The 27402-nt window shown below is 34.8% G+C and overlaps 1 protein-coding gene across 3 annotated transcripts in view; it reads left to right on the forward strand.

Moving 5' to 3' along the window:
* The window catches only part of PCCA (propionyl-CoA carboxylase subunit alpha), a 626991-nt gene that overhangs the window by 43736 nt on the left and 555853 nt on the right, over positions 1 to 27402 (forward strand). For all 3 annotated transcript variants that reach the window (XM_077158591.1, XM_077158589.1, XM_077158590.1), the window contains exons 3-4: positions 2435 to 2482; positions 2593 to 2661. In XM_077158591.1, the coding sequence (XP_077014706.1) occupies positions 2435 to 2482; positions 2593 to 2661 (117 nt within the window). The remainder of the gene's footprint in view (positions 1 to 2434; positions 2483 to 2592; positions 2662 to 27402) is intronic.

The following is a 27402-nucleotide window of genomic DNA, read 5'->3' on the forward strand; positions in this document are numbered from 1 at the left end:
AGTTTCTCTGCTTTGTCTCTGTGGTCAAATTAGTACTGTATCTAGCCCTTAGAATTTTAGAATATGCTTACAGACTTTCTAACTGTTAAATACCGTGATCTCAGGCATATGTCTTAACTACCGATAGTTTCCTGTTTCTTCTACCCTCCCACTATTTCTAATTTCCTACTTAAATGGGATTCCCTTATTATTTTATCTCATTTAATAGAGATGTTTGGGAAATTTTCCCCCTAAAGTTCTATGTATCAAGATGGACATACCAGAAATTTTTAACCTTATCTTTTTAGAACATTATAGTAGCATAGGAACCTAAGTCAACACGTTATTTTGTGTTCATTTCACTTATTATTGATAATATTAGTACTTCTGCTAAGAAAATATGGATAACTGAATTAAACTCTTGAATATTTGTATAAAATGGAATCTGACCTGAATTTTGGATATATTGTTAGAGCATTTGCGTAATGTTGCTAAAAGGAGATTATTTTTGAAGAGAGAAGACACATATTTGCCTTTACAGTTGTAATTGTTTACAATTAAAATTTGCTATACTGTCTCAAAAACTTTGTAAAATCAGTTAGAATACAAATAAATCATGAAATATTTAAAAATTAAAGAAAAAGATGTAGGGAATTATCTCATAAATAACTTCAATGTCTATAGCTTCAACTCTCTGCCCTACTGCTGAGGTAGGTTGCCAAGATTCATCAAAATATATACTGCATGGGTGGTTCAGTGGTAGAATGCTCGGCTTCCATGCTGGAGGCCGGGTTCACTTCCTGTCCCATGCACTCCCAGCCACCCCCAAAGAAAAAATTCAACAACTGGTGCTGCAGTAACGGGCTACACACATGGAAAAAGAATGAAATGTGACCCCCTCAATAGAACATCCAAAAAAAAAAAAGATACTACATTTTACTATAGTTCCTAGTTTGTAATAGGTGTATTTTTTCCTCATATACTGCTATATTATTAACTCCTTGTAATAGTGTCATGTGTTTGTTCTAGTTCATGAAAGAACTATTTAATAATTGTGCAATTAATCAGAGTCATCGTCTACCACAAGATTCACTGTGTTATACATTTCTGTGTTTTAACCTCCAGCTTTCCTGCTGGTGACATATACATTCACATACCGTTCTGTATTGTCTGTTAATTAATCTCACAATAATGTGCTACTGTCACTTCTGTCTGTTTCCAAACATTTAAGTTCGATCTGTTTAAAATTCTGTACATATTGAGCAACCATTCTTTATTCTTTAGCCCCATTCTATATCCTGGTAAACTATATTCTGCATTTTATGTCTATAAGACAGTGTTATAGCTCCATTTAACTTAAAACAATTCACTAACCCAGAAATGATTGTGTATTAATATTCATTACTTTCAAGTTATTTATACATTTTAAATTTTAATTAGCCTATATGATTTTAGAGTAGATAAGAGAACCCCTTATTAAATAGTTTCTCATTGGAATGCCACCAGTTTGTATCTGGAAATCGAGACCTGTAGAGGTTGATTTGCTTGAATTTAGTAGGTCCATAGTAGCACAGTTGGAGTTAGAATTTAGATCTGTAGACCCATGCAGACTGACTGGCTATTATGCTGCCTCAGTTCCTTTAAAATTTGGTTATTCAAATTTAACATTCTATAAATGGTATAACTTCTTGGTTTGGGAACCTCTGGATACGTGCACAATTGGTATCTGGTCTGAGTTACTAAAAGTATTCTTTAACTACCCCAACTCAACCCAGATGGCATATAAGTTACACTTATGTCAGACTTTCCTTTGGTGAACAACTCATAACACCTACAATTTCCCTGAATTTAGAAAATAAATTATCAAGTAAATTGTCACACAATTTTGTCTAAAGTTGTTTAGCATTCTGAAATAGCATTTGAAGATTTTCTTTTATCAAGAGAATTTATAAATACCCCCTTAGTCTCCTTATGTATAAATTAACCAAGTCAGTGGGTGCTTTATAAAATATAGAAAATATAAAATTTTATTAAAAATATAAATCTTTTATAAAAGATTCTACCAGATGAGTTTTTAGTAGCTTTCTGGTTGTAAATGAGCATATATATTACTTGTGGTATTTAATATTATTCTAGGAAATAATATTTAATAGGCTTAATTGTGGAAAAACTTGGTGTTTTCTCATCTCAAAGTTTTCATAAATAACTTAATTTTTAATTGTCATTTGAAAAAGTGTATTATGTTGTTCCAAAGTTAATTTGTATAGGACTAGAATACCAATAATTAAAGTTTTATGTAATTTGTAACTTCAGTTATGAATGCTGTGAATAACTAAAAATAATGCTGCTTTTAAGTGTGTCTTCTCTTAATGGAGGCTAGAGTGTTAACTTTTAGAGCTGTGTAGATGTATGGGTGGATAAGCAGTAATTTGTAATGTGTGTTTCCTCTCTGCAGACTTTTGATAAAATTCTTATTGCTAACAGAGGGGAAATTGCATGTAGGGTAAGTAGCATTTAAGTCTTCTTTTCCATTTTACTCTGAATTTTATTATTAATAAATCCCTTTAAATATGAGTCATTGTTAATAGGTACCATTAATATATTCTAAAATAGGTTATTAAAACATGCAAGAAGATGGGCATTAAGACAGTTGCCATACACAGTGATGTTGATGCTAATTCTGTAAGTATATTTTTGCTTTATTTAAATCAAGACTTAATTTTGGATTAAGTAGGAAAAAAGTGAAAGATGTAGGAGTTTTTTCTTTGGCTTGAAAGAGTATATTAAATTAAAAAGTCTAATTGCTCACTGCTGTATTAAGCCAAATGGAAGCATCACAATGTCTTCTAGTTGTCTTTATTTTTTCCAAAACTTTAAAAACCTAGAATTATAAAAATTGCCAGAGTGATTGCTGGTCAATGAGTCAGATTTAAGCAAAGCATGAATGAGACAGTTAGATTCTAAGATTAATTACATTCAAAGATTAATGTTTATACAATGCTGTCTAATGAAAACACTTTTTCCCATAGCATAACTACACTATCGCTAAGAGAATGCAGCAGTTTTCAATTTCCAACTAAATATTTGATAAGTGAAAGATAGGGTAATGTTAATTGGGCATGAACAAAAGAGGGTATAGCATAAAGCAATAAATGATTTATAATTTTATTTGGCATTTTAGACATAGTTGGCATTTTCTAGCAGTTATGAACTATGAATGAGTGGGGAAAAAAAATCCCATGGGGAAAGAATATAAATTATTGGAATTTTATGGAGTGAAATATAACTTATACTTTAATATAAGTTGTTTTTTGTTGTTTCACATTGATAGGACCCCTTGGTAATGTTACCTTTTATAGTATAATCTAATATAAAGAATTTTCAAGTTTTGTGATTTCTTATTTTGTTTTATCCAGAGGTATGTTGTTTATTTGTCTCAATTCAGTTCTCTTCTTTAAAGTAAAAAAAATGCGAACAAAATGGAAATAATTTCTTGAAAATAAAGGTTGTTTATCTTATCTGGTTTATTTGACAGGAATATTTAAAATATTCAGCTTTTAAATTAAAAGCAATTAATTGAAAAATTAAATAATCTTGTTATACGTATACAGTTTGATTGTTTTGAATAGCGAATTGTGGCTTCTTTACTAATAATTTACTTTGATAATTTCAACAGTAGTTTATGTTCATCACAAGATATTCATGAAATAGTAAGTGAATTATCATTTCATTAAGCTATTTCTTGATTGGTATCATGGTTAAGTTCATGGAAAAAGAATGAAATGTGACCCCCTACATAAGTCAATTTAAGTAGCTAATGGTGGCCTGTTTGTTGTTTGGTCAAGGAAGCAGTGGACTGATTGTTACTATGAGGGTATTACATAAGATGGATTTGCATCTTTGATCATTTGATTGCATATATAACTGATTGCATCTAGAACCAGCAAAGGAGATTGCCTTTAGCAGTGTGGGGAATCTTTTTACTCAGTCAAGTCAAGGTCTTTAAAACCTGAACTGAGGATTTCAGAAATCAGACAGAAGAGTTTCTGTCTTGTCTTCAACCAGCTTGCTTCAGCTGGGAAATTCAGCTTTTCCTTGGGGATTTCCAGTTGGCCACCTACTACTGCATGGAATTTGTACTTGCCGGTCCCTGCAGTTACATGAGGCAATTCCTATAATAAACCTTTTAATATTTTATATACTAAGGCATTTATCAACGACAAACTCATCTACAAAAAGTTTTGTTAAACTTACCATCAACGTAGTAATAGATTTAAAACTCACATTTCTCATTATGTTTTTTTTTCAGTGTTTTTAAAATGAGGTGTTTTCATTTATGGATAACATGAGAGAAAAATGTTTGAATGTTGGCCGTTACTGTTTTTAAATCTAACAGCAGCCTTTCACTTATTTTTTTCGTATCAATATAGTTATTTTTTTCTGCTGTGTTCTTCTCATGGAAGGGACTGTTGGCATTAATAGTCCAAAATCATTTATATTTAGATTTTTTAGTATGTGTATTTATGTAATATTGTTCTTTCAGTTGAACTAATAGATGCTTAATGTGTATGTAAACTAATACATTTTATAATTTATTAGTAAAGAGGATGATAGTCATTTTGGTGAAAATAGTGCCAGGGAAAGGAAGTTTGGAAATAATAAAGAAAATTGACATTTTTGGAATTTTACTTGGAATTTTGCTTATGGATATCGTAGCTTCTCTTTCTTCTCTGATGATGAGGATATTGCTAATTATTATAAAAGCGGAAGCAGCTATCATTCCTTAGTGTCTGTTATAAATCAGTTCTATTAATTCCAAAAACTACAATCTTACAAAATATATATCAACTTCTCCTCCTCCCCCCTTTTAAAGATAAGGAAGTGATTTGCTCAAGATCACATTTGGTATTTGGGTCTGAGTCTTTGACTCCAAAGCCCGTGCTTCTTTCCCACTGAAAAAACCAAGAGTTTTTAAGATAAGTCTCTCAGAGTCTCTTCTGGAACCAACTGTTTAATACTACTTGAAAACTTCCTCTTATCTATTGTAGCTTGAAAGTTTATTAGAGTGCGCAATATATAAAGTGTGTGTGTATATGACTTTAAAATGTTTATAGTGTTTTTAAGAAAAAATATGATAGAAAAATTAAAACAGTATAGGAGGGCAATAAGTGAATAACAGAAAGTTGTCTTCTCACCCAGTAATGAAGTTACTGAGATATACTTCACATTACATACAATTCACCCATTTAATGTATACAATTTAGTGGTTTTTAGCATATTCAGAGTTTTATAGCCACCACCACAATGAATTTTACAGCATTTTTATAACCTCAAAAAGAATCCCATACCTTTAAGCAGTAGGTCCTTATTCCCTCATCCCAAGGTAATCACTAACCTGCTTTCTATCTGTATAAGTTAATGACTATTCTAGACATTTCATATAAATGGAGTAATTCAATATGTGGTCTTTTATGACTGGCTTCTTTCATTTAGCCCACTGTTTCTAAAAAGTTCATCCATCTTCTAACCTTGAGTAGGGGATGAGATTTTGTAGGTTTGTCCAGAGTCATGTTTTGATAAATCTCAGAAGGATTTGAACAGTGAATAAAAAAGTATTTGCAAAGTCCCCTTGGGGGAATGATGAGAAAGGGGGAAAATTCAGTTCCCCCGAGTGGAGAATTCTTGATATTCTCACAAGCAGTGGGGACAACCAAAGCAATAGGCTGAGCCCCCAGTCTTGGGGTTTGTTCATATGAAACTTAATGCTGCAAAGGATAGGCTAAGCCTACTTAAAATTAGGCCTAAGAGTCACCCCCAAGAGAACCTCTTTTGTTGCTCAGATGTGGCATCTCTCAGTCAACACAACAGGCAAACTCACTGCCCTCCCCTTCTCTGTGTGGCACATGACTCCCAGGGGTGTGAACCTTCTTGGCAGCGTGGCTCAGAAACCCTGGAATGAGCTAGGACTCAGCATCAAGGGATTGAGAAAACCTTCTTGACCGAAAGGGGGAAGAGAGAAATGACACAAAATAAAGTGTCAATGGCTGAGAGATTCCAAACAGAGTCAAGAGATCATCCTGGAGGTTATTCTTACACATTAAATAGATACCACCTTTTTAGTTAAGATGTTAACAGAGAGGCTGGAGGGAACTGCCTGAAAATGTAGAGCTGTGTTCCAGTAGCCAGGTTTCTTGAAGATGATTGTATAATGACATAGCTTTTGCAGTGTGACTGTGTGATTGTGACACAGTCTGATGCTCCTTTGTCTACCTTATGGACAGATAAGTAAAACATATGGATTAAAAATAGACAATAAGGGGAACAAATGTTAAAATAAATTTAGTTGATTTAAATGCTAGTGATCAGTGAAAGGAGGGGTAAGGAGTATGGTATATATGAATTTTTTTTCTGTTTTCTTTTTATTTCTTTTTATGAATTGATGCAAATGTTCTAAGAAATGATCATGATGAATATACAACCATGTGGTGATGAAAAAAAGTTCATATTGTATGTTGATTGGTTTTATTAATAAAAATTAAAAAAAAGTTCATCCATGTTCTATTAGTACATGATGAATTTATATTATTACATTACAATACAGTAATACATCAGTATTTCACTTCTTTTTATTGCTGGATAATATCCCATAGCCCACATTTTGTGTATCCATTCATGAGTTGAGGATATTGGGATGTTTCTACTTTTGGGCTACTGTAAATAATGCTGCTATGAATATTCATCTACAGGTTTTTGTGTGGACATATCTTTTCATTTTGGGGGGTGTATACCTAGGAGTGGAATTGCTGAGTTGTATGGTAACTCTGTGTTTAACCTTTGAAAAAACTACCAGACTATTTTCCAAAGTGGCTGTGCCATTTTACATTCCTCTAAGCAGTGAATGCAGGTTCTGAGTTCTCTATTTCTTATCCAACCTTTCTATTATGTCTTTTTTGATTACCACCATCTACTGGGTATGAATTGGTATCATTGTGGTTTTGATTTGCTGTTCCCAGGTCCCTGATGATTTTTCTTTTGGCTATTTGTCTGTCTTTGGAGAAAGACAATTCAGATCCTTTGACCATTTTTAAACTTGGGATATTTGTCTTTTTATTATTGACTTGTAAGAGTTCTTTATTCTCAGTACAAGTCCCTTATCAGATGCATGGTTTGCAGATGTTTTGTCATCTTCTGGGTTTTTCACCTTTTCAGTAGTGCACTTTGCACAAAAGCTGTACATTTTTCTGAAGTCCAAGTTATCTTTTTTTATTTTTAAAAATATTTTTATTGACAGATCTTCACACACATAGTCTGTACGTGGTATACAATCAGTGGCTCACAAGATCATTACATAGTTGTGTGTTTATCACCATGATCATTTTTAGAACATTTACATCATTCCAGAAAAAGAAATAAAAGGAAAAAAGAAAAAACTGATATATCCCATACCTTTTACCCCTCCCTCTCATTGACCACTTGTATTTCAATCTACTCAATTTATTTTGCCCTGTATCCCTCCTATTATTAATTTATTTTTTATCCATATTTTTTTACTCATCTGTCCATACCCTGGATAAAAGGAACATTAGACACAAGGTTTTTACAGTCACGCAGTCATATTGTAAAAGCTATATCATTATTCAATTTTCTTTAAGAATCAAGGCTACTGAAACACAGCTCAGCAGTTTTAAGTACTTGCCTCCAGCCACCCCAGTATACCATAAACTAAAAAGGCATATCTATATAATGCATAAGAATAGCCTCCAGGATAACCTCTTGACTCTGTTTGAAATCTCTCAGCCACTGAGATTTTATTATGTCTCATTTCTCTCTTATTCCTTTTGGTCCAGAAGGCTTTCTCAATCCCATAATGCCAGGTCCTGGCTCATCCTGGGATATCTGTTCCATGTTTCCAGGGTGATTTACACTCCTGAGAGTCATGTCCCATGTAGCAGGGGAGAGCAGTGAGTTCACATACCAAGTTGGCTTAGAGAGAGAGAGAGAGAGAGGCCACATGGGAGCAACAAAAGAGGTTCTCTGGGGTGACTCTTAGGTATAATTTTAAGTAGGTTTAACCTGTCCTTTGCAGAAATAAGTTTCATAGGGGTGAACCCAAGATTGAGAGCTCAGCCTATTGATTTGGTTGTCCCCACAGTCTATCTTTTCTTTTGTTGCTTGAGTTTTTGGTATTATATCTAAGAAATCACTGCCATATTCAAGGTAATATTTATCCTTGTGTTTTGTTCTAAGAGTTTAAGTCTTACATTTAGGTTTTTGATCTATTTTAAATTAATTCTTCCTTGTGGTATGAGGTAAGGGTGGGACTTCATTCTTTTGTATGTGGTTCTCTGGTTCTCCCTGACCCATTTGTTGGCAGACTATTACACCATTGTGTTCTCTTGGAACTTTTGCCAAAAATCAATCTATTTTTTTTTCTTAATGTATAAATAAATTTTATTTTTCATAAATAAAAGTTTTAACACTTTCAGTCTACTGTTAATAGAGTCTTAGTTGACATCTAGTTAACTTCATACAACATTAACGTTTTTTCTTCTCTTGAAAATACTCAAATATGATTCTATTCTTTTAGAAAATACACTAAAAGATATGTTGCATATAATGAGCTCCAGAAAGAACATTCTGTCACATCCATGTTTTTTCTGACACTTGAAACATTGATTTGTAAGTCAATTTAACCTATTTCTTGGAGGAAAAAATGAAAATCTTACCATTAAAAATATAGGTCATCTATGATAACAAATTTTTTGAAAATTTATTTTATTTTTTTTTATTTTAACATTTGTTACCCCTATTATTCATCTTTATTTCGTATGTTTTACTCATCTGTTGATAAGGTAGGTAAAAGGAGCATCAGACACAAGGTTTTCACAATCACACAGTCACACTGTGAAAGCTATATCATTATACATCTTTTAGAAACATGGCTACTGGAACACTGCTCCACATTTTCAGATGGTTCCCTCCAGCGTCTCCACTACATCTTGACTAACAAGGTGATAGCTATTTAATGCGTAAAAATAGCCTCCAGGATAACCTCTCGACTCTGTTTGGAATCTCTCAGCCATTGACACTTATTTTGTCTCATTTCACTCTTCCCCCTTTTGGTCAAGAAGGTTTTCTTGATCCCCTGATGCTGAGTCTCAGACATTCCAGGATTTCTTTCCCACGTTGCCAGGAAAGTCCTCACCCCTGGGAGTCATGTCCCACATAGACAGGGGGAGGGTTGTGAGTTTGCTTGTTGTGTTGACTGGAGAAAGAGGCCACATCTGAGCAACAAAAGAGGCTCTCTTGGGGGTGACTCTTAGGCCTAAATTTTAAGTAGGCTTGACCTATCCTTTGTGGGGTTAAGTTTCATATGAACATACCCCAAGATTGGGAGCTCAGCCGATAGCTTTGATTGTCCACACTGCTTGTGAGAATATCAAGAATTCAAATTGGGAAAGTTGAATTTTCCCCCTTTCTCACCATTCCCCGAAGGGGACTTTGCAAATACTTTTTTATTCACTGTTCAAATCACTCTGGGATTTATATGATGACCAATTTTGTTGTATCTCCACAAACAAAGCCTATTTTTTGCAATGAGGAAGCAGAAAACAATATATAATCCAAAGGATCTATCCTGAAATTATTATCTCCTTAGTCTGAAGATGTGCTAGTTTGTTAGTTGCTGTAATGCAATATACCAGAAACAGAATGGCTTTTAAAAAGGGGAATTTCATAAGTTGCTAGTTTAAGGCTGAGAAAATGTCCCAATTAAAACAAGGCTATAGAATTGTCCAATCTAAGGCATCAGGGAAAGATACCTTGGTTCAAGAAGGCCGATGAAGTTCAGCGTTTCTCTCTCATGTGAGAAAACACATGGCAAACACGCTCGGGGTTTTTCTCTCATCTGGAAAGGCATATGGTGAATATGGCATTATCTGCCAGCTTTCACTCCTGGCTTCCTATTTCATGAAGCTCCCCAGTAGGCATTTTCCTTCTTCATCTCCAAAGATCACTGGCTGGTGGACCCTATGCTTCTTGTGGTTACGTCGTTCTGCTTTCTCAGAATCTTCTACTTACTCCAAAATGTTTCCTCTTTTATGGGATTCAAGTAAACTAATCAAGACCCACCTAGAATGGGTGGAAATGTCTCTATCCAATCAAGTTTAATACCCACAATTCATTGAGTCCCATCTCCATGGAGATAACTTAGTTTCCAACCTATAGTGCTGAATAGAGATTAGAAGAACCGTTGCTCCCACAAAATGGGATTAGAATTAAAACATGGCTTTTCTAGGGTACATACATCCTTTCAAATGGGCACAGAAAATAAGAGATTAAGTATGGGATATCAACACAAATGATTTTTTTTTAACCAATTAACTCTGGCTCAGAAGGTGGCAAATATGGATTAACGTAAAATCTATCAGCCCATAAGAATTCCACATCACATTTTCCCCTAATGTATAACAAAAGAAAATGGGTTTGATATTTAATAGGACTAGTATGACTCTATTCTGAAAGATAGCATGCCATCAGAACAGCTGGAGAAGTATCCATAGGACTCTTTTAGCAAGAGAATGCCTTCCATGCCCCAAAATGTGAGATTAGGCAGTTGTCAGTAAACATGAGGTAACATTTTGTCCTCATTCGTATCATATCATCGTGGAAATTCAGATTAAATGTGTTTTGCAGATCCACCTTAGCATCATAATATAAATGATAAAGCGATATTGTTTTTAACTAAAAACCGTAACTTTTTTTTTATTAAAAAAAGAATTAACAAAACAATTAGAAATCATTCCATTCTACATGTACAATCAGTAATTCTTAATAACATCACATAGTTGCATATTCATCATTTCTTAGTACATTTGCATCGATTTAGAAAAAGAAATAAAAAGACAACAGAATAAGAATTAAAACATTAATAGAAAGAAAAAAAAACAGAAAACGTATACCTCACATGCAGCTTCATTCAGTGTTTTAACATAATTGCATTACAATTGGGTAGTATTGTACTGTCCATTTCTGAGTTTTTATATCCAGTCCCGTTGTACAGTCTGTATCCCTTCAGCTCCAATTACCCCTTCTCTTTTTTTTTTTTTTTAATTAACGGAAAAAAAGAAATTAACCCAACATTTAGAAATCATACCATTCTACATATGCAATCAGTAATTCTTAACATCATCACATAGATGCATGATCATCATTTCTTAGTACATTTGCATCGATTTAGAAAAACTAGCAACATAACCGAAAAAGATATAGAATGTTAATATAGAGACAAAAATAAAAGTAATAATAGTAAAGTCAAAACAAAACAAAACAAAACAAAACAAAAACCTATAGCTCAGATGCAGCTTCATTCAGTGTTTTAACAAGATTACTTTACAATTAGGTATTATTGTGTTGTCCATTTTTGAGTTTTTGTATCTAGTCCTGTTGCACAGTCTGTATCCCTTCAACTCCAATTGCCCATTATCTTACCCTGTTTCTACCTCCTGCTGGACTCTGTTACCAATGACATATTCCAAATTTATTCTCGAAGGTCTGTTCACATCAGTGGGACCATACAGTATTTGTCCTTTAGTTTTTGGCTAGACTCACTCAGCATAATGTTCTCTAGGTCCGTCCATATTATTACATGCTTCATAAGTTTATCCTGTCTTAAAGCTGCATAGTATTCAATCATCGTATGTATATACCACAGTTTGTTTAGCCACTCTTCTGTTGATGGAGATTTTGGCTGTTTCCATCTCTTTGCAATTGTAAATAACGCTGCTATAAACATTGGTGTGCAAATGTCCGTTTTTGTCTTTGCCCTTAAGTCCTTTGAGTATATTCCCAGCAATGGTATTGCTGGGTCGTATGGCAATTCTATATTCAGCTTTTTGAGGAACCGCCAAACTGCCTTCCACAGTGGTTGCACCATTTGACATTCCCACCAACAGTGGATAAGTGTGCCTCTTTCTCCGCATCCTCTCCAGCACTTGTCATTTTCTGTTTTGTTGATAATGGCCATTCTGGTGGGTGTGAGATGATATCTCATTGTGGTTTTGATTTGCATTTCTCTAATGGCCAGGGACATTGAGCATCTCTTCATGTGCCTTTTGGCCATTTGTATTTCCTCTTCTGATAGGTGTCTGTTCAGGTCTTTTTCCCATTTTGTAATTGGGTTGGCTGTCTTTTTGTTGTTGAGATGAACAATCTCTTCAGGTCATTGCTGAACAATTTAAATACCTTTCAGTTAATTTGCAAACATCTTTCTTTGAATATTCTACTTTTTGGGGATCAGGGCGACTGTGAAACCACTGTAGTTTTTCACAAATAATGTTGAGACGCAAGACCTTTTCATTCTTTAATTTTTCCTTTTTTTCTTGTTTGTGGGCATTTCTTGTAATTTGAGCTGCTTTTCTACTATATGGGTGAATGCCTCCCCCCCCCCCCCCCATCTTGTACATTTTCCCTTTGATGCTTTAGGTGTTGTGACATCCTTACGACCGGGTGGGCCTCGGTGCTCCAGATGGGGGCAGCCACATTGATGGCAGCGGGCACTTCTTCTGGCAGTGGGTACTTCTCTGGGAGAAGCTCCGGTCCAAATATATGTGCGGCCCATCCCAAAAATCAATCTATTTTAATTGTAAATGTGAACATCTATTTCTGGACTCTCAATTCTATTCAGTTGATTTTGTGCCTCCCCTTATGCCAGTATCATAGTGTCTTTTTTTTAAAAATTTATTTATTTATTAATTAAAAAAATTTAACAACAAATGAACAAAGACATAAACATGATCATTCCGTTCTACATATATAATCAGTAATTCACAATATCATCACATAGTTGTGTATTCATCATTTCTTAGAACATCTGCATCAATTCAGAAAAAGAAATAAAAAGACAAACAGAAAAAGAAATAAAATAAAAACAGAAAAAAAGATTATACGTACCATATCCCTTATCCTTCATTTTCATTGATCACTAGCATTTCAAATTAAATTTAACATTTGTTCCCCCTATTATTTATTTTTATTCCATATGTTCTACTCGTCTGTTGACAAGGAAGATAACAGGTGCATCAGATACAAGGTTTTCACAATCACACAGTCACACGGTGAATGCTATATCATTTTTCAATCACCAAGAAACATGGCTACTGGAACACAGCTCTATATTTTCAGGCAGTTCCCTCCAGCCTCTCTGTTACACCTTGAATAACACGGTGATGCCTACTTAATGCGTAAGAATAACCTCTAGGATAACCTCTCGACTCTGGAATCTCTCAGCCATTGACGGTTTGTCTCATTTTACACTTCCCCCTTTTGGTCGAGAAGGTTTTCTCAATCCCTTGATGCTGAGTCTCAGCTCATTCTAGGGTTTTTCTCAATTCCTTGATGCTGAGTCTCAGCTCATTCTAAGATTTCTGTCCCACATTGCCAGGAAGGTCCACACCCCTGGGAGTCATGTCCCATGTAGACAGGGGGAGGGTGGTGAGTTTGCTTGTTGTGTTGACTGGGGAGAGAGGCTATACTGAGCAGCAAAAGAGGCTCTCTTGGGGTTGACTCTTAGGCCTAAATTTTAAGTAGGCTTGACCTATCCTTTGTGGGATTAAGTTTCATATGAACAAACCCCAAGACTGGGGGCTCTGCCTATAGCTTTGGTTGTCCACACTGCTTGTGAGAATATAAAGAATTCAACTTGGGCAAGTTGAATTTCTCCCTGTTCTCACTATTCCCCAAAGGGGACTTTGCAAATACCTTTCCAATCACTAATCAAATCACTCTGGGATTCAGTGGGCCATCATTGGACAAACCAACGAAATCTCATGTCCTACCCAAGATTCCATGTACTTATGCTGTTCAATCAAGCTATCTATGTAAGTTATATTGGGAAATGCAGTAGTGAAAATGTAAATTTCATACCAAATAAATATTTTTGCTTTAGATTCACACGTAAGTTGAAATTTTAAAATATTAATTACCATCTATTTTCAGCACCCTGCAGTAATGACATTCCTTTGTTCTTCCTCATGCACAAACATTTTTTAAATTTGTACATTTAGTCGCTATTATTATATACTCTAGGAATTCCTAGATTATACCCTCTCAATCTTTATTGTCTATTTTTCTTTCTGATTTCATTTATTCCCCCAGCCCTCCTCCCTCTATCTTTCTCACATGCAGCTTCATTCAGTGTTTTAAAATAATTGTATTATAGTTAGGTAGTATTGTGCTGTCCATTTCTGAGTTTTTACATTTAGTCCTGTTGCACAATCTGTATCCCTTCAGCTCCAATTACCCAATATCTTACCCTATTTCTATCTCCTGATAGTCTCTGTTACCAATGAAATTCTCCAAGTTTATTCACTAATGTCAGTTCATATCAGTGAGACCATACATTATTTGTCCTTTTGTTTTTTGGCTAGTCTCACTCAGCATAATGTCCTCAAGGTCCATCCATGTTGTTACATACTTCATAACTTTATTCTGTCTCAAAGCTGCATAATATTCCATTGTATATATATATACCACAGTTTGTTTAGCGACTTGTCTGCTGATGAACATTTTGACTGTTTCCATCTCTTTGCAATTGTAAATAATGCTGCTATAGATATTGGTGTGCAAATGTCCATTTGTGTCCTTGCCCTCATGTCCTTTGAGTAGATACGTAGCATTGGTATTGCCGGGTCATATGGCAGTTCTGTATTCAGGTTTTTGAGGAACTGCCAAACTGCCTTCCACAGTGGTTGCACCACTTGACATTCCCACCAACAGTGGATAAGTGTGCTTCTTTCTCCACATCCTCTCTAGCACTTGTCATTTTCTGTTTTGTTGATTATGGCCATTCTGGTGGGTGTGAGATGATATCTCATTGTGGTTTTGATTTGCATTTCTCTAATGGCCAGGGAAGTCGAGCACCTCTTCATATACCTTTTGGCCATTTGTATTTCCTCTTCTGAGAGTTGTCTGTTCAAGTCTTCTACCCGTTTTGTAATTGGATTGGCTGTCTTTTTGTTGTTGAGTTGAACAATCTCTTTGTAAATTCTGGATACTAGACCTTTATCTCATATGTTGTTTCCAAATATTGTCTCCCATTTTGTAGGCTGTCTTTTTACCTTCTTGGTGAAGTTCTTTGATGCGCAAAAGTGTTTAATTTTGAGGAGTTCCCATTGATTTCTTTCTTTCTTCAGTGCTCTTGCTTTGGGTGTAAGGTCTGTAAAACCGCCTCCAAGTATAAGATTTATAAGATATTTCCCTACATTTTATTCCAACAGTTTTATGGTCTTAGACCTAATGTTTATGTCTTTGATCCATTTTGAGTTAATTCTTTTAACATTTTCTAGTAGTTTTTTTTTGTATAGGTCTTTTGTCTCTTTAAATTTATTCCTATATATTTTATTCTTTTGGTTGCAATTGTAAATGGAATTTCCTTCTTGATTTCCCCCTCACATTGTTCATTAGTTGTGTATAGAAAGTCTGCAGATTTTTGAGTGTTTTTCTTGTAACCTGCCACTTTGCTGTACTCATTTATTAGCTCTAGTAGTTTTTCTGTGGATTTTTCAGGGTTTTTGATGTATAGTATCATATCATCTGCAAACAGTCAGAGTTTTACTTCTTCATTTCCAGTTTTGATGCCTTGTATTTCTTTTCTTGTCTAATTGCTCTGGCTAGAACTTCTAACACAGTGTTGAATAACAGTAGTGATAGTGACATCATTGTTTTGTTCCTGATCTTAGGGGGAAAGTTTTTCCCCATCGAGGATGTTGTTAGCTGTGGATTTTCATATATTCCCTTTATCATGTTGAGGAAGTTCCCTTTTATTCCTATCCTTTGAAGTGTTTTCAACAGGAAAGGATGTTGAATTTTGTCAAATGCCTTTTCAGCATCAATCGAGATGATCATGTGTTTTTTTTCGGCTTTGATTTGTTAATGTGGTGTATTACATGAATTGATTTTCTTATGTTGAACTGTGCTTGCCATACCTGGAATGAATCTTTTTGGTCATGGTGTATAATTCTTTTAATGTGCTGCTGGATGCAATTTGCAAGAATTTTGTTGAGGATTTTTGCATCTATATTCATAAGAGAGATTGGTCTGTAGTTTTCTTTTCTTGTAATATCTTTGTCTGACTTTGGTATGAAGGTGATGTTGGCTTCATAGAGTGAGTTAGGTAGCTTTCCCTACTCTTCATTTTTTTGCGGAGTTTGAGCAGGATTGGTACTAATTCTTTCTTGAATGTTTGGTAGAATTGCATGTGAAGTCTTTTGGTCCTGGATGTTTCTTTTTGAGGAGCTTCTTAATGACTGATTGAATTTCTTTACTTGTGATTGGTTTGTTGAGGTTGTCTATTTCTTCTTGAGTGAGAGTTGCTTGTTCCTGCCTTTTAGGAAGTTGTCCATTTCATCTACATTGTTGTATTTATTAGCATAACGTTATTCATAGTTTCCTGTCATTACTTCCTTTATTTCTGTGGGGTCAGTGGTTATGTCTTCTTCCTCTTCTGATCTTATTTCCATCTTCTCTCTTCTTCTTTTAGTCAGTCTTGCAAAGGGTCCATCAATTTTATTGAATTTCTCATAAAACCATCTTCTGGTTTTATTGATTTTCTCAATTGTTTTCATGTTCTCAGTTTCATTTATTTCTGCTCTAATCTTTGTTATTTCTTTCCTTTTGCTTGCTTTGTGGTTGGTTTGCTGTTCTTTCTCTGGTTTTTCCACGTGGACAGTTAATGCCTTGATTTTTGCTCTTTCTTTTTCTTTCTTTCTTTCTTTTTTGTTTACATGGGCAGGCACCGGAAATCAAACCTGGGTCCTCTGGCATGGCAGGCAAGCACTCTTGCCTGCTGAGCCAGTGTGGCCCGCCCCTTTTCCTCTTTTTTTGATATAGGCATTTAGGGCAATAAATTTCCCTCTTATCACTACCTTTGCTGCGTCCATAAGTTTTGATATGTTGTGTTTTCATTTTCACTTGCCTCGAGATATTTACTGATTTCTCTTGTAATTTCTTCCTTGACCCACTGGTTGTTTAAGAGTGTCTTGTTGAGCCTCCACATATTTGTGAATTTTCTGGCACTCTGCCTATTATTGATTTCCAACTTCATTCCTTTATGATCTGAGAAAGTGTTTTGTATGATTTCAATCTTTTTAAATTTATTCAGGCTTGCTTTGTGACCCAGCATATGGTCTATCTTTGAGAATGATCCATGAACACTTGAGAAAGAGGTGTATCTTGCTGATGTGGGGTATAATGTTCTATAAATGTCTGTTAAGTCTAGCTCATTTATTGTATTATTCAATTTCTCTGTTTCTTTATTGATCCTCTGTCTAGATGTTCTGTCTATTGATAACAGTAGGGAATTGAGGTCTCCAGCTGTTCTGGTATGTGTCTATTTCTCTTTTCAGTGTTTGCCACATGTATTTTGGAGCGTTCTGGTTTGGTGCATAAATATTTATGATTGTTTGTCTTAGTGCTGAATTGTTCCTTTTATTAGTACATGGTAATCCTTCTTTGTCTCTTTTAACTCTTTTATATTTGAAGTCTAATTTGTTGGATATTAATATAGCTACTCCTGCTCTTTTCTGAATGTCATTTGCATGAAATATCTTTTTTCACCCTTTCACTTTTTATCCTATGTTTATCTTTGGGTCTAAGATGTGTTTCCTGTAGACAGCATATATATGGTTCCTGTTTTTTAATCCATTCTGCCAGTCTGTGTCTTTTGATTGGGGAGTTTAATCCATTAACATTTAGTGTTCTTACTGTACGGGTAGTACTTTCTTCTACCATTTTTCCTTTTGGATTTTATGTCATATCTAATTTTCCTTCTTTTTACCTTTACTTATAGTCTTCCTTTCTACACTCTTCTCCACATCTCTCTCTTGTGTCTTTTCATATCTGTCTCTTGTGTCCCTTTAGTATTTCTTGCAGAGCTGGTCTCTTGGTCACAAATTTTCTCAGTGATTTTTTTGTCTGAAAATGTTTTAATTTCTCTCTCATTTTTGAGGGAAAATTTTGCTGGATATAGGATTCCTGGTTAGCAGTTTTTCTCTTTTAGTAATTTAAATATATCATCCCACTGTCTTCTTGCCTCCATGATTTCTGCTGAGAAATCTACACGTAATCTTATCGGGCTCCCCTTGTATGTGATGGATTGCTTTTTTCTTGCTGCTTTCAAAATTCTCTCTTTCTCTTTGACCTCTGACATACTGATTAGTAAATGTCTTGGAGTATGTCTGTTTGCATCTATTCTCCTTGGGGTATGCTGCACTTCTTGGATCTGTAATTTTAAGTCTTTCCTAAGAATTGGGAAATTTTCAATTATAATTTCCTCCATTAGTTTTTCTCCTCCTTTTCCCTTCTCTTCTCCTTCTGGGACACCCACAACATGTATATTCTTGCGCTTCATATTGTCCTTCGACTCCCTGAGTCCCTGCTCATATTTTTCCATTTTTTTCTCTATATTTTCTTTTTCTTGTCAAATTTCAGATGTTATACCCTCCAGTTCACGAATCCTGTCTTCTGCCTGTCGAAATCTACCATTGTAGGTTTCCGTTGTTTTTTTCATGTCTCCTCTGTGCCTTTCATTCCCATAAGTTCTCTGATTTGTGTTTTCAGACTTTCAATTTCTTCTTTTTGTTCATTACTTGCCTTCTTTATATCCTCCCTCAGTTCATTGATTTGGTTTTTGAAGAGGTCTTCCAAGTCTGTTCGTATATTCTGAATTAATTGTTTCAGCTCCTGTATGTCATTTGAATTGTTGGTTTGTTCCTTTGACTGGGCCATTTAGTATGAGTTGTTATTTTTGCATTTGTTAAATGTGTATATCTAGACATTTAATTACCTTAAGTAGTCTCTTCTGGAGATTGTTTTCACTTCTTTTATCTAAGATGTTCTTGCTGGATGTATTTGTTATCTGTCTGGTCTATGACATTCAGTTCAGCTTTTTCTGGACTTCTAGCTTAGATTCTCTTTAACAGAGGAGAATTTTTCAGTTTTTGTTTTCTTGTTTCTTGCCCTGATTTTATGGTGCCTTTCCCCCTCAGCCTTAGAAGCATCTACGTAGATATTATTGACCCCAGTCAGATTTTCCCAAACAAATTGTCCTCCTCTCAGGAGGAAAGAGTCACATGATTGGTTTTCCCTGACAGTGAGACCCAGCAGGTTGAAAGACTTTCCTGTGAAGTCTCTGGACTCTCTTTTTCTTATCCTGCCCAATATGTGGTGCTTGTTTGCCTGCCGGTCTCACCAGCTTAAGATGATGCAGTTCCTTTACCTTTGGCAGACTCTCCCTGCTGGGGGCGTGGTGGAGACAGAGGAGAGGTTGTAGGCTAGTTTTAATGGCTCCAAATTACCAAGGCTTGGTGTCTGAATTCCTTAAGGGAGGGATTCCACCTGAGTTGGGCTTCACCCCTTCCCTGGGGAAGGCATAGACTCCAGATAAGCCCTTAGAGGAGGTTGTTTCTACCTTAGCCTGAGGCAGTTGCAACCTGAGAAGTCCTGCTGCTGTATCCAAAGGCAGTCAAGCCTTTGTAGTAAATCAGCTGCAAAACCTCTGTTTCTTTTCTTATTTTCTTTTTCCATCAGCCCTGTCCCCTTGGTGCCGGGGCAAAAATGAGCGACCTCCACTTTGACCAGGTTCACCTGAGGTGGGGGCCTATTTTTAGCAGTCAGAATTTGTTCATTAATTCCACAATTGGCATTTGGTTGGGCTGATCCCCTGCTGCTGTTAAAGTCTCTTTTGTTTCCCCTCTGGTAAGCAGTGTATGGGGGAGGGGTGCCAGCTGCCACAGCTTGGGGAACTCGCGGTTCTCGGGAGTCTTGCAGCCAGTCCAGCTGGTCCAGACTGGGGTACGCTGTGTGTCCGGTCACTGACGTTGCCCCAGGAGCTGTTCTGTTCTGGTTCTGGTTATTTAGTAGTTTTTCTGGAGGACGAACTAAAACGCGCACATTGCTAAGCCGCCATCTTGGCATCATAGTGTCTTGATTATTGTAACTTTGTAGTAAGTTCTGAGCTTGGTAAATGTGAATCCTCCAGGTTGTTCTTTTTCAAGGTAGTTCACAGCTATTTTTGAATGTTTTAAGTATCAGTATGAATTTTGGAGGTAAACTTGTGAATTTCTTTAAAGCAGCCTGCTGAGATTTTGATACAGAATTCTTTGAATCTGTAGATTCATTTGGGGAATATTGCCATCTTAACACTTTTGTCTTTTTTTTTTTTTTAACTTTTTTTATTTTCTAGTATAGCATATATATACAAAACAAAGAAATAAAAAAGCAATAGTTTTCAAAGCAGTCTTCAACAAATAGTTACAAGACAGATCCCTGAGTCTGTCATGGGCTACCATATGATCCTCAAATTTTTTCCTTCTAGCTTCTCCATAATATAGGAGACTAGAGGGCTTAATTTTTTTTTATCATCACAAGCAACTTTTTTTAATGAGAAATTCCATATGCAGAAAAAAACGATAAATTTCAATGCACAGTATCATAATTAGTCATTGAACATATTTCAGCATTTGACATGTGTTACAATTCCACAATTTTAGGTTTTTACTTCTAGCTGCTTTAAAATACTTGAGACTAAAAGAGATATCAATTTAATGATTCAGCATTTGTATTCATTTGTTAAATCCTGTCTTGTCTGTATAACTCTGCTGTTCTAGTTTGCTAGCTGTCGGAATGCAATATACCAGAAATGGAATGCCTTTTAACAAGGGGAATTTAATAAGTTAGTCATTTAGATTTCTAAGGCCAAGAAAATGTCCCAATTAAAACACATCTATGGAAATGTCCAATTTAAGGCACCCAGGGAAAGATGACTTGGTCCAAGAAGGCCAAGAACGTTCAATGTTTCTCTCTCAGCTGGAAGGTCACATGGCGAACATGACAGCATCTGCTGGTTTCTCTTGACTCTACCAAAAAAGGGACTCTCTCCAAAATGTTTCCTCTTTTAAAGGATTCCAGTAAGCAACTCCACCTTCAGTGGGTGGATTCACACCTCCATGGAAATCATCTAATCAAAAGTTACCACCTATAATTGGGTGGGTCACATCTTCATGGAAACAATCAAAATGCTCCCACCCAGCAATATTGAATGAGGATCAAAGGGCATAGCTTTTCTAGGGGGCATACTTCCTTTCAAACCAGCACATCTACTATCACCTTTAATCTTTTCACCCCTCTCTTTAGAGGTATTTGGGCTATGGCCATTCTAAATTTTTGACTTTGGAAGGGTCTGTCGCTAATATAGAGTAGGGAGATGAAATTGTCTGATGTTCTGGCAAGGCTGGGCTAGGTTGCAGGACATATCTGGACCAGAGACGCATCTGGAGATTGTAGGTTTTTGGAAAGTTACTCTAGTTCGTGGAACCTTTGTGGAGTCTTATATATTGTCCTAGGTGTGCTTTAGAATTGACTGGAATGGTCCTTCCTGGTTGGGGGTTGGTTGATTATGATAGGTAGCAAGGTCTAACTGAAGCTTGCAGAAGAGCAACCTCCAGAGTAGCCTCTTGACTCTATTTGAACTCTCTGTGCCATTGATACTTTATTAGTTATCCTTCTTTTGCCCCTTTCGATCAGGATGGAAATGTTGATCCCATGATGCCAGGTCTGCATACATCACTGGGAGTCATCTCCCCTGTCGCCAGGGAGACTTTCACCCCTGGATGTTATGTCCCACATAGGGGAGAGACAATGATTTCACTTGCAGAATTGGGCTTAGAGAGAGTAAAGCCTTTATACTTGTGAAGCCTTATGATCGAGGGCTTGGCCTATTGATTTGGGTGTCCTTGAAGTTTGACATAATTATTGGGATTTCCTGATGGTAAAGTTCAATAGTTCCATATTCTTTCTCCCATCCCTCCGGGGTCTTTGCCAATACTTTTTTATTATCTGCTTATTATACTCTGGGATATATCCAGGTATTACAATAACACTATTTTCTTTTGATCTGTGAACATGGATGTCATTCTGTTTATTTCGCTCTTCTTTAATTTCAACAGTGTTGTATAATTTTTCAGAGTCTAAGTTTTGCACTTTTGTTGAATTTATTCTTAAATATTTTATTTTTGATAGATTATGATTAATGGTTTTCTTAATTTCATTTTTGGATTTTAATTGCAAGTGTATGGAAGTACAGTTGACTTTTATATTGTTCTTGCTTTATTTCTGAACAAAAAGATCATATCTTGTACAAATAGTGTTGTGGTTACCTTCTTTCTTTCTGATCTGAAAGTCTTTTACTTCAGTTTCTTGTCTAACTTCCCCCAGCTGTAAATTCCAGTACAGTGTTGAGTAGATGTGGCAAGAGCAAGGCATCCTTGTCTTATTCTTGATCTTAGACAAGAATTCAGTATTTCATGGTTAACTTTGATGAAGTCTCTGGAATTTTTGTAGATTTTCACTGTTAAGTTGAAGAAGTTAACACCTATTCCTTATTTGCTGCTTTTTTTTTTATGATGGAATATTAGATTTTTCAAATGCTTTTTCCCTTCCTATTGAGATGATCATATAGTTTTTGTCCTTTATTCTCTCCACTTGATATGTTGATATATTTCAGATATTATACCAATCTTATGTTCCTGAAATATATTCCATTTGGTCTTCTTATATAATTCTTTTTATATGTTGTTGGATTTTGTTTGCTAGTATTTTGTTGTTGATCTTTGCATCTATCTTTACAAGAGATATTAGTCTGTAGTTTTCTTGTGAACTCTTTTTTACTAGTTAATATTCAGATTAAACATGATCTCTTATTATGAGTTAGGAAGTGATCTCTTCTGTTTTTTTGGAAGAGTTTGTGAAGAATTGGTGTTAATGCATTTTAAATGTTTGGTATTGACCAGTGAATCCATTTATGTCTGAGCTTTTCTCTGGGTGACTATTTGTTTGCTAATTCAGTTTTTTTTCTTATTGTAAGTATGTATATTCATGTTGTCTTTTTCTTGTCAGTTTTGGTAGTTAGTTTTTGTCTTTCTAGAAATTTGACCTAAATTATTTCATCTAAATTATCTACATTATCTCATTTATTGGCATACAATTCGTAGTATTTCCTCATAACAATTTTTATTTGTTTGAGGTTGCTAGTAATGTCCCCTCTTTCATTATTATTTTAGATGTTTGAGTCTGTTTCTTTTTGTCAGTGTAGCTAAAGATTTTTCAGTTTCACTGATCTTTTTGGGGACCCATTTTAGATTTCATTGATATTCTCTATTATTTTTCTATATACTACTTGATTTGTTTCTCTTGTAGTCTTCATTATATATGTCCTTGTGCTTACTTTGGTTTAGTTTGTTCCTTCTTCCTAATTTAGGGTGGAAGGTTAGGGTGTTGATTTGAGAATTCTTTTTTAGTATGAATGTTTATAGTTATAAATTTTCCTCTAGTACTGCTTTGGCCATATCTCATAGGTTTTGGTATGTGGTGTCTTCATTTGCATTCATCTCAAGCTATTTTTCTAACTTCCTTTTTGACTTATTTTTTGATGCATTGCTTATTTAGGAATGTATTTAACTGGCATATATTTGTAAGTTCCTCAAATTTCTTTGGCTTCATTACTTTGTAGTTGCAGAATGTATTTCATTATCTTTCTATTCTTTTAAATTTGAGGTTTGTTTTGTGGTTTAGCGTCTGGTCTCTTCTGGAGAATGTATGCTTAAGAATGTGTATTCTTCTGTTGGGTGAAGCATTATTCAAATCTCCTATTTCTTTGTTGATTTTTTGCCTAGTTGTATCCATTATTGAGGTTTTAATATGTTCATAAGCCATTTTTTTCTCCAGTGAAGTAGTTATTTATTTTGTTCTGTTCAATTAAAAAATTGGCAGTGTATAATTACATACAGGCCTGTAACACTGTGGGTGTCTGAATAAGGGAAGCAAATATTAACTTAGGGACTCTAAGAAATGGAATTGAGCATCTAGTCTTAGAGATTTTCATTGGGATTATTTGATATCTTTAAGTCAGAGGTAATTCTGATACCATTTAAACAACTTTAAAACTCTGAGAAAAATAGATTTCCAATTTTTTTTCTATAGAGACAGCATAATAACACAGATATCTGGCATAGATAGCAGGCAGAAAACAAAATTACCCTGGCTATTACTTATAGATATTGATATAACAATCTTAAATCACACGAAAGAAAATAGAATGGAATGGTTTAGGTAATATGCAGTAACCATGCCAGGTGTATTCCTGTATTTAATAAAGTATTTAGTATTTTAGTGTTAGAGACCCTATTTGTTTAATTGAGTATAATAATAGGTCAGTGGAATAAAAAATTGTCATTTTCTTGGTAGAAGCTTCAACATCATTTGAAAGAAATGTATTATTTTCTTCTTGTAAAACCCTAGTAAAATAGGATTTAGGGAAATACTGCCTTTTTGTAGTAAAAATGTTATACCTCCTAATAAAAGTATTCTCCTAAAAGTCAGGATGAAGACTGATATATTTACTGACAATATTGTTAATTAATAACATTCTGGAAGTGCCAGCAAGAGTTATAAAAATGGTGGATGGAAGAGGTAAAAATTAGATTGTGCAACTGTAAACTGTATTACAATCAATGGAATGACTATTTAGAAGCAGTAAGAAAATTATCAGTATAGTGGTTGCTTAAGAAAGTAAGTATAAGCAAGTCCACAGCTTCCATACACACGAGCACACACATGTACATTGGAAAATACAACTCTAAAAAATACAACTTTATAGAAGTAACAGAAAAGATACATTTTTTAAAAACTTTTTTTATTGTATAATATAACATATGTACAAAGCAAAGAAGAAAAAAGCAATAGTTTTCAAAGCACTCTTCAACAAATAGTTACAGGGCATATCCCAGAGTTTTCAATGGGCAATCATACATTGCTCTCAGATTTTTCCTTTTAGCTGCTCCAGAATATTGGAGGCTAGAAGGAATTAATATATTTTATCATCATAATCAACTTTTTTGTGAAAAATAACATATATATATGTTATATATATATGTTTTATATATATATATATATAAAACAATTTCAAAGAAAGCACAACAATTAGTTGTAGAATAGATTTCAGAGTTTGGCATGGGTTGCAGTTCCACAATTTTAGGTTTTTACTTCTAGTTGCTCTGAGGCTGAAAGAAATATCAATTTAATGATTCATCAGTCTCAGTCATTTGTTAAATCCTGTCTTCTTTGTAGAACACCACTAACACCTTTGATCTTTCTGTCCCTCCTTTAGGAATATTTGGGCTGTGGCCATTCTAACTTTTTCATGTTGGAAGGAACTGTCAGTAATACGGGGTAGGGAGATGGAACTAGCTGATGTCCTGAAGGGGCTGGGCCTTTGAGGTTTAAGGAATTATCTAGTCCAGGGACCCATTTGGAGGTTATATGTTTCTGGAAAGTTACTCTAGTGCATGAAACCTTTGTAGAATCTTATATATTTCCCTAGGTGTTCTTTAAGATTGGCTGGAATGGTTTTGGTAGGTTATGATAGGTAACAGTGTTTAACTGAAGCTTTCGTAAGAGCAACCTCCAGAGTAGCCTCTTGACTTTATTTGAACTCTCTCTGCCATTCATTCTTTATTATTTTCCCCTTTTAGTTCAGGATGGAATTGTTGATCCCATGGTGCCAGGGTCGGACTCAGCCCTGGGAGTCATCTCCCATGCTGCCAGGGAGACACAGAAAAGATTCATTTTATGAAATGAATTTAGCAGGAAATTTTTATGATTTACATAAGGGCTTCCTGTTTTTATATAGGAAAACTCAGTATTATAAATGCTAGTTATTCCCAAATTTAATCTGTAAATTTTTCTAATAAATCCTAAAATATAATCTTTTTGAAGAAATTGTCAAAAGAGTAAACGTGAAAATAGCCTAGAAACTTCTAAGGAAAATTAAAGTGGGGGATAGCATAATAGATACTAAATGCATTATGAAGTGAAAATGATTAGGATCACCTCCAAAGTTTTAGCACAACAGAGAAGTATGTGGGATAAATTCATTAGGTAGATAGAGGACTGATGTAGACTAATTCCTTAACTTATTAAAGACGGTCTCATTAATATTGAATTATTTGGAGTTGGAGTCTAGGGTTGTCTGCTTCTAATCTATGCTATTCTTTTGTAGCCCAGGAAAGTTAAGAAATATAAAGAATGATAAGTTTATTGACTTTATTGTTCAATTAATTAGTTTGGTGAATAGTGGAAGCAAATAATTTGAGAATCTAGAGAATTCCTCAGAGTGCTTCTCTTTCTCTCCCTAAAGAAAAGAACAAAATAAACAGTGCGCTTCTCTGTAAAAATAACGAACTGTGGTTACATTCATATCATACCTCTAAAGTTAGGTTTTATTCCCTTTTTTATTTAATGCGATTTCATTGGGTTAAATGAAAGGGTTGAGTCTTCATTTCAAACTAGGAAAACCATTCTTATTTTGTATTCATACTTTTGCCTAATATTTACTATTATACTCCTAAACTGAATTTACCTTTGTCTGTCTAGAATAATGTTGGATTTAAATGAGAAACATTTATTTACCATGGTAAAACAAAAACTGAAATCAGGGTACAGTTGCGACTCATATTGTACCCAGGCAGCCTGCTGTTTAAAATGTGATTTCTGGTGTGTGTTGTTGACTTAGCTCTAGGATTCATTAATGAGATTGAGTAGGTTTTCTTGTGAGCGCTCATATATGATTGATAGTAAAGTGAGGGGAATCATCACTCATCGTGCCTACCTTTGATAAAATATCCCTGCCGTCTGGGGATATAGTGAGGACAAATAGGACTGGGTGATACCTAAGTAGTTAGTGTATGTTGGTTCCAACTGAAAAAAAAAACTGAGGTTAATGATCAGGTAAATGGAGATGGAATACATTAATGGGGGCTAAGGAATAGAAGACCTTAGGGGAAAACTTACCAAATTTTACAGGTCATTATAATATCTTCAATCGTACTTTAGATATGCATAGAAATAAGACAGTTTAGTGGTTAAAAAAATACCTTACATACTTACTTTTGCTTCTTTATATAATTTACTTTTCAGGATATTTTTCAGCCTTTTTGTATTTGGAAATGACTTGAAGTCCTTAATTTTTATTCCGTAAAATCTGTTAATGGATTTGTTTGCTGTTTAAGCTATCATTGATCCTCAGAATTAAATGATGAGGGGTCTGGCTTCATAAAATATCTTTTCAGCTGAAAAGTGAAAAACTTTCTATGTTTGTGTTGTTGAGATGGCTTATTTAAATAAAATTTTCTTGAATTACCTTTGCTAATGATGTACATTTAAGATGCTGGCAGTCTTGGTCCATGTTTCCCAGTAGATCCTTATTTAGGTTAAAAAAATTTCTAGTCGTTTAACTTGTAATAGAAAATCTATAGGACTTTTAGTTCATTCTTATGAAAAAATAAGTATAATTTTCATTGTTCAACCTGAATT

This window comes from Tamandua tetradactyla, chromosome 4, assembly GCF_023851605.1.
Source record: "Tamandua tetradactyla isolate mTamTet1 chromosome 4, mTamTet1.pri, whole genome shotgun sequence".
Lineage (NCBI taxonomy): Eukaryota > Metazoa > Chordata > Mammalia > Pilosa > Myrmecophagidae > Tamandua > Tamandua tetradactyla.